The sequence below is a fragment of the Cydia amplana genome, chromosome 17 (assembly GCF_948474715.1).
Source record: "Cydia amplana chromosome 17, ilCydAmpl1.1, whole genome shotgun sequence".
Lineage (NCBI taxonomy): Eukaryota > Metazoa > Arthropoda > Insecta > Lepidoptera > Tortricidae > Cydia > Cydia amplana.
The window spans coordinates 7264621-7279258 of NC_086085.1; the positions used below are offsets into that span (position 1 = coordinate 7264621).

At 36.1% G+C, this 14638-nt stretch overlaps 2 protein-coding genes across 2 annotated transcripts; one reads left to right on the forward strand and one right to left on the reverse strand.

The window, feature by feature from the left end:
* Positions 1-2539: 2539 nt before the first annotated feature.
* Positions 2540-7101, reverse strand: LOC134655889 (lazarillo protein-like). The gene is made up of 4 exons (XM_063511388.1): positions 6854-7101; positions 5645-5858; positions 4880-4981; positions 2540-2797 (listed from the first exon to the last, which is right to left on the reverse strand). The coding sequence occupies exons 1-4, from the start codon at positions 6959-6961 to the stop codon at positions 2589-2591; spliced, it is 633 nt and encodes a 210-aa protein (XP_063367458.1). The 5' UTR covers positions 6962-7101; the 3' UTR covers positions 2540-2588.
* Positions 7102-9491: 2390 nt separating this feature from the next.
* LOC134655931 (lopap-like) lies at positions 9492-14497 on the forward strand. The gene is made up of 4 exons (XM_063511443.1): positions 9492-9640; positions 11128-11335; positions 13300-13398; positions 14301-14497. Exons 1-4 carry the CDS (start codon positions 9515-9517, stop codon positions 14486-14488), a joined length of 621 nt encoding a protein of 206 aa, XP_063367513.1. The 5' UTR covers positions 9492-9514; the 3' UTR covers positions 14489-14497.
* Positions 14498-14638: the final 141 nt, after the last annotated feature.

Sequence of the window (14638 nt, forward strand, 5' to 3'; positions counted from 1 at the left end):
ACATTTCTCCAAGAAACATTAGGTCTTAAACTCGTCTGTCGTACAAAATATCCATAAAATGTAATATTTAGTACTCAAGATTTTTTTAGACAAGCCAAATTGAAGAAAAAAAGAAAATTACTTTGAATGCAGTTTTGTTTTGTTTAAGTTACAGTTTTATGATATGACAAACAATACATTATGACTTAAAACTTTATAGGAAACAAAGGGAACCCATTAAACGAAAGGTATCCAAACTTTTTAGCCCGAAGGCCGCACTCGACCTGAAACAAAATCTCCCATTTTCTTTCTAAAGGGCCCCACTGATTATAAAAATAAAGGAATGTCTCCATTAAGTAAAATGAGCCAGCTTAAGGATTTAAGGTAGTTTCCCTCCAGGGCCCGACTTATCTTTCCACACTGTATATATCATATTTAGAAATAATGATATTCTGATAGGTATAAGGGAGCAGGGATATTTATATTCAAAATACCTTATTGAATAACTCATGCATTTGACTAAATTTATTATTTAACATCATAATATTTTGTACATTAGGATTTATTGTTAACAAAATAAATATTCCTTAACTACAACATTTTTATCCTTTGAATATACTCCGCCTCATATACTCTTAAGTTCGATATACTATTAAATATAGTAAGTTCACATGACCGAGACACAATTCTTCTGTCTTCTAATACCTACTTCAAAATAGGTACTTAATCGTAGTAGCTTTTTCTTTATGTATTCTTCCCATGCTATTTGTTGCTTCACCAGCCCAGTCCATGTCTTTACAACAAGAGAACAAACATACACCTCAAAAATAAAAGATGTCCACCATCATCCAAGTAAACGAACTGGGGCCTAGCCAAAATTGCACTCCCTATGCAGAAAACGAAACGAAACGCTATTGTATCTCTAACACTCGTCCAGTAGTGCGATATAGGCACATAGCGTTTTGTTTCAGTTCTCTGCGAACGATTGTCATATGGCTAGGCTCCCTGATTATCCGTAAACCTCATAGCAAGGAAATAAGGTCTACGTACGGTCAGTTAATGGTGCTGATATAAATACCATCAAATACTGTTCTAAGCATTGTTGGGTTACGAGTCACAAGCGACAACTTCAAAAGGATAAATTAAACGGGGTCTCTATTGTTTCCCAAATAGTTTTAAGTCATAAAGCGGCAATTACACTGCATCGTTCACCTAATGCGGTCGCCGAATTCATTTTAAACTACTTAGGCCAACAAACGTCGTCTTCACATTAGTCTGTCCGCCTACTACGGCGACCGCATGACTCTTGAATGGATTCGTTCAACGAACGTCGTCTTTACACTAGTCTGTCCGCCTAATGCGGTGGCCGAATGTTATTTGTGACAACTTCAAATATAAGTGGCCAATGCCAACGATATAATGAGTACATTTGCATAGAGGTTTTACTTTATCAAATGATCTGCGGTCGCCGCTGTCGGTGACCTAATAAGGCGGACAGATGTCGTATTTACACTGCTTCGGTCACCTTATAAGCGTTGGCAGCTGTCGATCGCCGAATGCGACCGACTAACGTGTTCTTTACATGCGGCGAACGACGAAGTGTAATTGCCGCTTTATGTATTGTTTGCCCGCATTTTCGTTAGTCATAATTAATTTGGTTCAGAAACGCGCCAGTTTTCAGGATTTCCATAAAACAAACCTAACCTAACCTATCTATAGGATAACCTTACGGAAATCCTGAAAGTTACAGTTTTATGACTAGTGATAATATGACAAACAATACATTATGACTTAAAACTTTATAGGAAACAAAGGGAACCCATTAAACGAAAGGTATCCAAACTTTTTAGCCCGAAGGCCGCACTCGACCTGAAACAAAATCTCCCATTTTCTTTCTAAAGGGCCCCACTGATTACCAGTCCGCCGGACGGTATTGGCCTGTCAGTTGTTCGGAACATATCGTCCGGAGGATTAGTAATCAGTGGGCCCCTTAAAGGCCTGTTTGGAGACCCCTGAATTAACGCTCACACGAACTTAACCTGCCACCGTACAGTCAAAGTGACGTTCTAATTTTAAAATGACATGCTTACGTAAACACATAAAACTTGGCATGATGATTTACGGAACATTTATGTCTGGTACTAGTTTTCATTGCTATATAGATCTTGTAGTAGTTAGATATCGCGGTATTCGGAAAACTAGATCCGTTCTAGAGAATAGAACGATACGATATGTACTAGATACCGTAGTTTAGATTTCAACTAGATATCTTTTGCAGCTCAATTCTGGTAACCAATGTCACTTTTACGTTAAATTATCGTATTAAGATCGTTTTGAGATCTAAAAATACATAACGAGACATTTTAGACATTGTGAAAATCGTTCAAGAGTATCTCCAGAATCGCGGAAATGTCAAATTTGACAGGCTAGATCTTATAAATATCGTTGTCATATCTTGTTGATGTCTAATAGATATCTAATAGATGTCTAGTTCAAGATCTGAATCGGGCCCATAGTGTATTACAATGTTTAAAATCAGAGCGCAACTTCGATTGTATGGAAACGGCTTTTTGACGACGAGTTCGTGTAACTCTTAACAAAAAATAAACTCAATAAAATCTTCTAAACAGTGCAAGCGTTGCAGCTGAAGTAATAACTATAGAGGGATGCAATTCGCTGCCTCCGCTGCAAGTGTCTTCTGTGGCGTTGAAATTGACGAACTGGGTGTCCTGCAGGTTGTAACTTGTTATTGCCTTGCCGATGTTATCTGCGTCCTGGTTTTTGAGGTGCGGGCTTCTGCTGAGCTTCCAGAGTTCATCTGCAATTGGAAGGATGAATGATTAGATAAGGACGGGGTTTATTAACGAAAATAGAAAATATGTAGAATAAATATGATATGTATCAACAATCATATTTCAGTATATATCTATAATATCTGGGTGACCGAGCTTCGCTCGGAGAACATATAAAAACTCGAAAATGCGCGTTTTCCCAGAGATAAGACCTAGCTAGATCGATTTTTCGCCCCCGAAAACCCCCGTATAGCAAATTTCATCGAAATCGTTAGAGCCGTTTCCGAGATCCCCGAAATATATATATATATATATATATATATATATATAAATAAATAATAAATAAATAAACAAGAATTGCTCGTTTAAAGGTATTAGATAGATAGATAGATATATGTCGCAGACCGTCTATTATGATATTTATGATTTATGACGGCTGCGGTTGATGGAATGTCAAGTATTGAAATAGTCTATGCTTGAGTGTGTTTGACTGCGATACAGTGACTTTTTTATATGAATGACCTGAACAGCTTCTTTAATGGATTGGTTCCTGGCTGATTCTGAGGACAGCCCGAAATGAGATGGCATCCTGAGTGGAACCGTCAGTTAGATTTGAATTGAAGAGTGTCGCAGTCAACCTCACTACATTCCTATAAATAATATTTTATGAAATCTATCGTTTTACCTATGCCGTACATTGAGCATCTTTAATTTACGTGATCGTTTATATCTCCTCGACATATATATATAATATAATATATATATATATATATATATATATATATATATATATATATATATATATATATATATATATACATATATGTATATACCTACCTATATATCAGTTGTACAGGTTGTTTAAAAAAAATGGAATATTTTCTTACTTATCGTCTTTTACAAAATGACATTAAAAATAAAACTACAATCATTTAACTAAGACAAAACGTAATATCTTCAAAATATTATCCTTTAGCTTTAATACATAAACGCAAACGTTTCTTAAAATGTAACACAATATATCTATGCTAAGTAGGGTAAAACATATTTACTAAATTATAACGCATTTTATGGGCCACCCTGTCATGCAAATTTGGCATAAGTTTCAAATGTAAAAAAGGAGACTCTAACTAAAAAAAAAATTGTATATAAATTGTATTGCCTATTAACATACACCTACATATACAGATGTTAATCACAATGATAAAACTAACTATGATCAACTCTGACTAACGTCTGGCGTTGTACAACAAAAAAGGAAAATATATTAACATTTAAATTAAATTCACTGTTTAAAGGGTAAAACCATGGTATAATTAATAATATACTCCGCCTGGTACTCTCTTCCGACTTGACCTTGACCACGTGACTGACACAAGCCTACGTCATCATGCGACAGCGCTATATGATAATATGCGATAGCGCTATATAAAGTGGCAATGTTATTGTGACGTAGGCTTTTGTCACTCTGGGAAGAGAAGACCATGTTTTATTAGACTATGGGTAAAACATCGATAGCATTAGATAAAAGAATCATGATCATGACCGTTCATTAACCTCTAAGCTGCAAAAAACTAATGAAACATACTAATTAACAAATGATTGAGTCGCTGCATCACGCGGCTTTCCGTCCGAGAGCACGGCCCCCGTCCATGCGGAAAATTGGTTTTTACTGCCGCATTATACCAGCAAACAAATAAACATTTTATTACGATATTCTAGAATAAATCTTATTGAAGATGGATTTACATGACGAGTAGCGGGCTGAAATAGATGCCCTTACTGCCTATTTCATTTATCTCGGTAGTCTAAAATAGTAAAAAATTGCAACAGTGTGCCGGGTAACGATCCATGTACTAGCCTATGAGTCCAGCTTTTTTACTGGACTATAAAAGTAAGTATAAACATAGTTCTTAAGAGCCTGGCTCTTATCGGTGGAGTAACCTCCATTTCGTTCTTCTCTCTGCCACTGTTTTGAGCTCCGGATACGTCACTAGGTACGTTGATTTTCTCTTTGGCCTGGTCCAAAAACGCACGTGTTGGTCTCCCTCTGCCTCTCTTCTTTTATAGTATTAATATTGAACAATATGTATAGATTAAACACTTACATGTACTACTGTTGCTGCCATCATTACTGTCTAAACACGAAAACACCACCGCATAGTGATCATAGTTTACATCGAGGAAGTAATACAGCTGGCTTTGCTTATCTGCAACAAACATTAACAAACTAAGTGATGTACTCGACGCTATTACGACTAGAGTATATTATTAATAGGCTATTAAGTTCATGTTCATTTGTTGAAACACTGAGATTACACAACCAATAGTGGTTACCGCAGAGAGATATATTGTCACATTAATCAGAACAAGACATAATATGAATATCACCCAAAATAGTGTAATTGATAATTTAAGATATTGATAATTATTATACAGTTTTTAAAGACTATTTCTCGACTCTTGAGTGTGGCAATAGAAATTAGCAGACCGGGTATATAAACCCATAAAATCATAATTAGTTAAGGAATACCCTTAGGTACCCTAGTAAATACTGGGTGAATTTGGGGTCCTGATCCCGAATGTCAGTTATTTTAGATGTTTATACTGAACAAAGTTTCCCACCGTAGCACCGATATAAAAATCGTAAAAAAAATATACCCCTGGGCCCACACGTTTCGTCTACTTCGGGACTTCAAAGAGTACCTACATGAGTTTTTTTTTCGCGATTTTGGGGTTAGTCTCATGGACATCTTTAGCCTGTTATCGTCGCTTTCGACGATTTTGGTGAATCTCTGGCCAGTTACTAATTTAAAAGAGCATGAGAAATTATTTCATACATTGTTGAGATAAAAATCTACAAATGACATTACCTGTATAAGTTATCTGCAGGACATCTCCAGTGCTGCTATTCGGGTCCATCATCAAAGCTACCGACCCGTTGTAGAAGCTAATAGTGTTGTTGTTAATCCAACTGATGGAAACATCTGTGGTGTTGTCGCTTTTGTGGTTGAACACAACCATGGCGCAGTCTCCTTCCAAAGGTAAGTCGGTTGCCGCGCCCGCTAGATACCATTTTCCGTCTAGCTAAAAGACAGTCACATTTGAGTTATTATATTATAAGGTGGAAGCTCCAGAAATACGCACGAATTAAGGCAGATATACACCAGATGCGGCAAAGTAGCAGTATGATTGTAGGAATCGTGTTGCAATATGCATCTCGCATGTAGTTGCCTTAACCTTAAATCTGATCCGAAAAGGTAAGATAGTAAATCATAATGATTTTGGTAGTATCTCGGTCCAGTACTGGTGCTTATGTCCAGTACTTTGTATAAAAATGCAGGTGAAGCATAGCATAGCCTTGCGTCATAATCCGTTATTTCTGTATGATTCGATATGCTCTTTGATCTGGATATGATGCGCTTTTATGAGTGTGTCATATGTAGGAGAATATACTTTGCAACAGTGCCGAAATATAGGTAATACTTAAGAGTAACAAAACAACATTATGAATAGCCGGTTATTAATAGTAAATAGCCACATAAGGTCGTATTATATTAGGTAGAGATAGTTTAAAAATGTTGAAAAAAACACGTACCTAATGAAGAAGATTAAATAGAATAAAATAATTTCAGTACTTATTAGGAGAAGATACCTATAATCGCTTAAGGTTAACTTTTCTACATACATAAAACTAGTAATCTATAGATTACAATTTATATCAAACTTCCGTTAATACTGATCCTATTATAAGACAATAGGTAATTGTTCGTTAAATTATTATTTAATAAAGATATGGGAAGAGTCCTATGTATAGTATGATGGCGTTACAACCTAGATAACTATGAAACACTTATAACTTATAACTTCTACAATACACAAAATTAGCTAATAATTGCTGTCATTAACACGCTTTTTTTATTATTAGGTCGACCTGTATGTAACTAACTATGTAATGGAATCTTGCGAGTTAAATTTGATCCACTTCCCTGATTAATAGGAGGATCCTTCGTTTATAAAATCTGCATAAGTTAAAACAATTTTAACCAGATTTATTAAATGGCGATCTAAATAATACTTACTTCTTTCAAATCCAACTCTCTAGTGCTCACAGCGGGGCAGGTCACATTCTGCACCGCAGCATCTACATTAAACACACTAAGTACCAAAAGTAAACTGATTGCGAGCATTTTGGAACCCTGTCACAGTATGACGCCCACGAATGTTGAATGCTGGTCGGGTACTGGACGCGGGTATAAAAAGCAACGTCCTTTATACTGATTGATTTTTTGTGAGTGATCGAAAGGTTAAGTGATGGACGGATGGTAAATTGTTTAATTGAGTACCTATATTATGTTAGAGCTTTGGAATGCTTGATAGTTATAATTGTCTCTGAAATGATGTTCTTCTAAAGAAGGAGACGCAATCTAGGCAAGTTTAATAGTAGTTTGTGTTACAAGGGATCAAAATAATATATTTCCGTCAAGGGCGTACATTGAATCCTGAATGAAGCGATGGATTCTACAATAGAATCCCGCATGTAGTGAGGGATTCTAAAGTAGAATCCTGAGCGTAATGAGGGATTCAAGTGTTAACGCCCAAGACGAAATAATTTTGATACCGTGTGACACATACAGGGTGGATTTTCTTTTTGGGTCAGTGAGGGCAGCTACCAGATCCCGTGCTGCTACGAGAAAACGGTCTAAGAAGACCTTCCCTCGATTTCAAATTAATGAAGATTGGCTTTTACAGATTTTGGAAAAAACATACAGGATGCGAGAAAAAGGTCATTTTTGACAAACTTTTTTTTTGATGCCAATCGATCCCATTCCTATTAAGGATCAAAAGCCATCCTTAATAGCCCATTCCTATTAAGGATGGCTTCAAAAATTGGCATCAAAAAAAAAGTTTGTCAAAAATGACCTTTTTCTCGCACCCTGTATGTTTTTTCCAAAATCTGTAAAAGCCAATATTCATTCATTTGAAATCGAGGGAAGGTCTTCTTAGACCGTTTTCTCGTAGCAGCACGGGATCTGGTAGCTGCTCTCACTGACCCAAAAAGAAAATCCACCCTGTATACCTACTGCTTTTCACATCAACTATGAGGAAAATATAAAAATCTTAGTGTTGACACAATCTGATGCTTAAACAGATTATTTAAGCTAAAAAAATAATGTGCTATAACAGAAAAGTGTAACTTTGATCCCTCCTAGCAGGGAGGAAAAGTGTCACTTTGATCCCTACTAGCAGGGAAGAAAAAGCTCTTTTCCGAATAGGTGGTGTGAAAAAGTTTTTCCATGTCCTAGAGTATGAATATGTAATTACTGGAACGGAAGCTCATTTTTTGCAATACAACTTTCAGCACCTAAGTTACAATTATTTGGTTTCATAACATCGACTTAGTTTTTTTAAGCATCACAGTTTTTTTTTTTATTTACACATCACAAAAACATAATACAAAGAACTTAGAACTAAGATGCGCCACAGAAACTTATGAAAGTTTATGCGTGGTGCAAATGCATTAAATTTATTCTTTACTCATCATAATAAGCCTATACTTTTCCCTCAAATGTCCAAAGTTAACTTATACTTAAATTTTACGAAAAGGCAGATTTTCAGGTAATCACTGACTAATACTAATCAGAAACCGGTTTAAATTTACCTAATATTGGCATTACCAATAAAGAACTCTCTTTATTTTCACCTTTTAAGAATAGGTACCCATTTCAGGGCATATTAAAGGTTATTTCATATGCTCTGTATTCTATTTAAAAAAATATTATTAACTTTTCAGTTTGTCAACTAAGTATTTGAATATATTTATATTCTTAACGGAAGCACTTTATAAACGGAACAACTTTTTCTCTCATCACGCGCCGGCTATTCTATTGTCAATTTCAACAATGATCGAAGTTAAAGGCCATCCTTTCTTGTTTATTTACAGACAAGAAAAAAACATCTAACGTCCATTGAAAGATTTTTATTTGTTGGAAAATATTACTACTAAACTCTGTCTTTGCGTAATGTCACAATCACAATTTAAAACATGCCCATATTTAGTACCTAACACGGACTATGATTTTTAGTTGCTGAAGTGTTTCTAAAACGTGTTGCTGTGTCCCTGCTAACCTAGGTATCGTTTTTTTAGCATTAGAAATAAGGTAAACAATCTTGATGTGTCTTTTAATTGAAAAACACATTTTAAAAATAAGTTACGGTAAATATGTAACAATTTTATTACGAATCTAATACGATTTTTTTATAGTCTTCTGCTTTCATAAGTAATAGTTATTGATTTTTAAAAAATGTTTTTCAATTAAAAGACATGTCAAAATCGCTTACCTTCTTTCAAGTTATTTCTAATGCAAAAAAAAACGAACTATAGTACCTACTTAAAAACCTGACCGTCAATCGAAATAAGTAGAAAAAAAGAAAGAAAATTACATTTGTACGCTAAAATAGGATCCCACTCAGCATAATACCGCGGCAGTCCGATTATTGTATAATATATAAGTATGTATGTATTTTGTATTAGTCATGCTTTTTGACGCCGGATAATATACATACTTACTCGTATCAGTTGTTGTTACCTGCAGTTTCTGTAATCGAACATCAACATGCCATTTTAATCTTAACCTTATCAAACATATATGTAGATAAACGTAGATAATCTGACTCCAACTCACGATACCAGAGATGAAATACAGCACCCGTTCCTAGTTAGTACCTAGTGTAATAGTAAGATGGATAAAATTATTTGTGGTCTATTAGCTTTCATTTGTTTCATCCAGTGTTTGTGTGTAGCGCAAATAGTGAAGTTTGGAACATGCCCTGATGTCAAGACCATGAAGTATTTTGAATTGGAAAAGGTATGTTGTAGCGTTTTACTGGTATATTAACCCTTTAACTTTAAGAGTCTGATATATAAGACATTATATATCCAGCTCATTTCGCCACAGTCTGATAAATAAGACAAAGATCTGATTTGGTTTTTAAAGCACATTTATAACTCCCGTAACTATGCCAACCTTACTCTGCGTGGTACAATTACTGTCGGTGGCGACACGAGCACGCTCGATTAAAAATTGCTGGCGGAAGGTTAAAAATATCGCTTCTTTCCTAGATGTCGCTTTTTGTGGGGGCCCATCTTGTGAGGGCGAGTTACTGTCTGTTTTGTGTTCTGCAGTGCTGATAGGCGTCTAAGTATAATTTGCCCAGCAGGAATAATGATAATGAGCAATAATGATCTTTGGTGATCTACTATGATGGGTTCATCACAGAAAATATCAAACTACAGCAACCTCATTAGTAAACTACGTTACTAAATATCTATATTATTACATTTTAAAAAATCGAACAGCAATCATTGAATGAACTGAAAGACAGGAAATGTTTACTACACAGATAATTACTGTTTTTTGAAGGTTGATAATCGGTAGGTACTGTGACGAAAAACTTTACAATCTAATATGTATAGTTGGTCAAACCAATTTGTCAGTAAATAGGAACAAAGAAAACTATACTCATCCTTTTCTTTTGGGTGCTAGTACTAGTGAAAGACAAAGATAGTATGATTCTCTCTATGTTTTAAATGAGACAGTCCTTTGACAAACTTTAGGTACCTAATATGCTAAATTCGTTTAGTACGAAAACAAGTGGCCTATTTTTTAATCGACGAAAAAAACGGAGGAGGTTCTCAAGTCGACGCGTATATTTTTATTTTTTTTATGTATGACCACGCATAACTTTTTACAGAGTAGTTAGATTTTGATAATTATTTTTTTATTGGTTTTTTTTTTATACCTCGAAGTTGGTCCCATATAAATTTGGAAAAAAAAACCAACCTTAAGGGTAAGAAAATAGGAAACTAAAAATGGAAAAATAAAAACTTTTTACAAAAAAAATAAAACCGACTTCAAAAAGTAACAATAGCAGTCAACAATGGGATTTATAGCCATAAAGCTGATTATTTTTTGACTGGTATTGTTATTACTACTTGGCTTGGCACCGACTTCAAACATATCAGTTGGTAACGCATAGACTTCAATAATATTTTATTTCATCCTTTTTGAAGTCGGTTTTATTACAACTTGCTAACACTTCTCTACGTTATCAAATACATGTCAAAGTCTTTCATTGTTAACCTTTTGGACGCCAATGACCGATATATCTGCACCGTAGGTTCAACGCCAAAGACCGATTAATCGGTCACAGACCACAGAGCAACATAGACCTACGTGCATATGCATAAAGTTCAATTTCAGTTTTGACACTTCGGTGACGTGGCGTCAGCGTGACAGCTTTTGTGTTTGACACGGCGTCGAAAAGGTTAAAGAAGGTCTATATTTATTTCCAGTTCCTCGGTGTTTGGTACGAAATAGAGCGGTTCCCGACGTGGTACGAGGATCAAGGCGACTGCGCGTACAAACGCATAAATGCGTGCGGGCGCCATATTGAAATCGAGCACGTGTACGTAAAAGACGGCATCGAGTACGTACTTCATGTGAACACGACGTATTCTGCTGGAGACGAGGCTGTTTTCGTCATACAGGAGAGTAATATCGGTACGTTTCTTTTTATAAAGCGTATAAAAGCCTGGGCACATATAGATCGCCTGCTCGATCTAGCATAAGTTGCGTTCTCGCACGCAACTCCATACATCTTGCGCGACTTCAAGTATGGAGTCGCACACGAGAACGCAACTCATGCTAGACCGCCTGGTTGAAGGAAGGCATCGTGTATGTACTCCGTGCTAACACGACGTACTCGCCTTGGGACTTGGGACTTTGGGACGTGGCTGTGTTCATTCATCATAGGTACAGAAAAGTAATATCGGTACGTTTCAAACAAAATTTTGTAAGTAGTATCAGGCGTGTCTCACTCCGCGATTTCGTCGCTTTGCTACAGGTAGCTAAAAGTACATCAGTTCGGCCCCAATTTTGGGGAAAGCCATAAACCTCGCGTGGCGCTGTCGCCACCTAGCGGCCATATCTGTACTGATCGTAACAGATGCGTTTTGTTAGAGAGTGAGTCTTCTGTACTTAGTACTATTATTTATTCTGTGGTAGTATTTAGTAAGTAGTACAAGTAGATATAGAACAAATAAATTCAACGATTTATTATTGCCGAACTACGACCGAATCACACTAAAGCATATGCTGCAAGCTACAACCCGCTGATAGATAGATAGATAGATAGATAAAATTTTTATTCAACCACAACTTACATGTTTTGTGACACAATAAATAAATAACAAGAGGCAAAAAGAAAGTTGACAAGAGACAAAAAGAAGAAAGCAACATACAATTTGACACTAATAGCAGTAATAGTAATTTACATATTTATTTTACCTAAGTAGAGGGTCATGTGTCGTGGTAAAGAATAGGCGCTGACTCAGCATAGATACTGCGGAGACCGCAGCGCTGATCTTCCGTCAGAACCTTAAATAAACCTACAGTAATGAACGACCAGTGCAGCGCCAGTCGATGTATGTATGAAATACGTATATATTTATATACAGGGTGCTTCCTGTAACAGAAGCAATAAATTAAACTGTAGGCTGTACTCCTCAAACTGACCAACATTTGTTCAGCAACTTTTAAAAATTATGAATCCTTTAGACTTCCTCTTTTTCATACAAAATAAATATTGCCTTCAGTGTACGCTGACATCAGTGTGTTTGACGTTGCTTGTCACGCTTTAAACATAACAAAATTTGCAATACATTGCGTCTTAGAATAAACTTTAAAGTGTAATAAAAATCAAAACATGAGTTATTTTCAGAAGTTGCTGAACAAATGTTGGTCAGTTTGAGGAGTATAGCCCTCAGTTTAATTTATTGCTCCTGTTACAGGAAGCACCCTGTATATGTATTTGTATATTTGTATTTGTAGATACTATAAATATTTGAAAAAATAGAATTTACTTACATAATATGTGTTGCGTAACGGTGTGGGTACAAACAAAGTATGACGCATAAGTTAGTACTTACTTGTTAATAATTTAATATTATAAGATTTATATGATGTGAACGCAAGTGGACAGGCAGCGATAGGTAACGGCAGGTAACGGCAGGTAACGGCAGGTAATGGTGTGAGAGGTGGGGTTAGTTTAAGCACTTCTTTTTTGTGTTTCTAGTAAGTATTCGCGTAATTTTTTTTAAAATTGAGGTTTACTTTTTAATATTCGGATTGGTGGAGGTATGTTATTCCAACACTTTGTAGCACTATACCTAAAACTTCCCCTAAAGGCAGCAGCGCGGTATTTTTGAGGCTGCAGCATCAGAATACGCGGAGCTCTAACTGAGTGACAGCTTGCGATTGCGATGTGCCACGTTTCATTCAATACATTTCAATATGTGGTACCTACTCAATATATTAACGAACTAACCTAACCTAACCTACTAAGTACGTCATGTACCTACTATCTCGATTATAAAAACTTGTAGATTCGAAAGTAGCGCCAACGAAGATGCTTTCCAATTTCGTAACTGAAATGTATATTACAGCTATCGTCAAACTGATTTCAGATCCAATGGGCATACCAATATCAGTACTAACGACGGACTACACCAACTACGCGGTTATCTACGGTTGTAGGAACAGTGAAGAAATGAATCTGATGTACAGTAAGTATAATGTGTAATATTGTCTTCGATTACCGCGATAGTTACTCATGAAATAAAACTATTTTATCGGATTATATCGCATATAGGTAATGAATTTTAGTATTACTAAAATGTTTACCTTAAATTAGCATCTTGAGCCTATTTTGCATGTACATACCTAAGTAAAAAGCCTTAAATTTACAATTTTAGTCCATTAATTTTGTAAATGTATTTTGCTATTGGAATTTTGACTGAAGTGAATATTTTTTCCCCAGTCCCCCACCTTGACCACGAACGCTATAAAAAGCTCGAAACCTCGGGATGTATTTTAAATTCATTAAACGCGTTCTTTTTTATTTATTTCATAAGTATAATGTGATTAATGTAATTACTATACATATGAAGTTAGCTAAAGGAAAACATCGTGAGGAAACCGGACTAATCCCAATAAGGCCAGTTTCCCCTCTGGGTTGGAAGGTCCGATGGCAGTCGCTTTCGTAAAAACTAGAGCCTACGTCAATTCTTGGGAGTAGTTGTCAAGCGGACCCCAGGCTCCATGATCCGTGGCAAAATGCCGGGATGACGCGAGGAAGAAGATGAATTTAGCTAAAGTCTATCTAAGTAAGTTTTACTAACAGACAAGGGATATGAAAAAGGCTAAAAAGAAAAGACATCTTCCCTCATACATAGACACCCCAAAAATTTTAAAGCTTAATGAGTAGAAGCCCTCGCTGGAGAACTCACTCGTCATGATATAAAATACTCGACCAATCTGCTTATAGTCTGACTGATTGCAGATATAACTAAGGAAAAAAAAGTAAGTTTGCACGCCAAGTTCTACGTCAAGTATGGCGCAGATGCTAATAAGTTTTACTATGTTTATCAACAGTCTAAATAGGTAATTTAAATCTTATTCCTATCAGTTTCAGCCTGGATCGCGTCCCGCTCGTCCACTCTCGACCCAGAGACGCTAGACAGAGCGCGTCGCGAGCTCAGCTCCATCCCCTTTGCCAGTGCAGCGTACTTGGAGAGAGTCGAGCAGGAGAAATGCAGTTTCCACTGGACGGCACATGTCGAGGCAGTTATTGCACCTGTCGATGAAGAATCTTAGACGGCTATTTATGAAAACGTAGTAACGTTTTCATATTTACATATTTTTAAATAAGTCTACTAAACTCCTTTAATATCCACTATAAAAACCACTAAGTATTATAGGAACCGGCACTCAGAGTTGAGATCACGAGATCAGAGTTTGTAATGA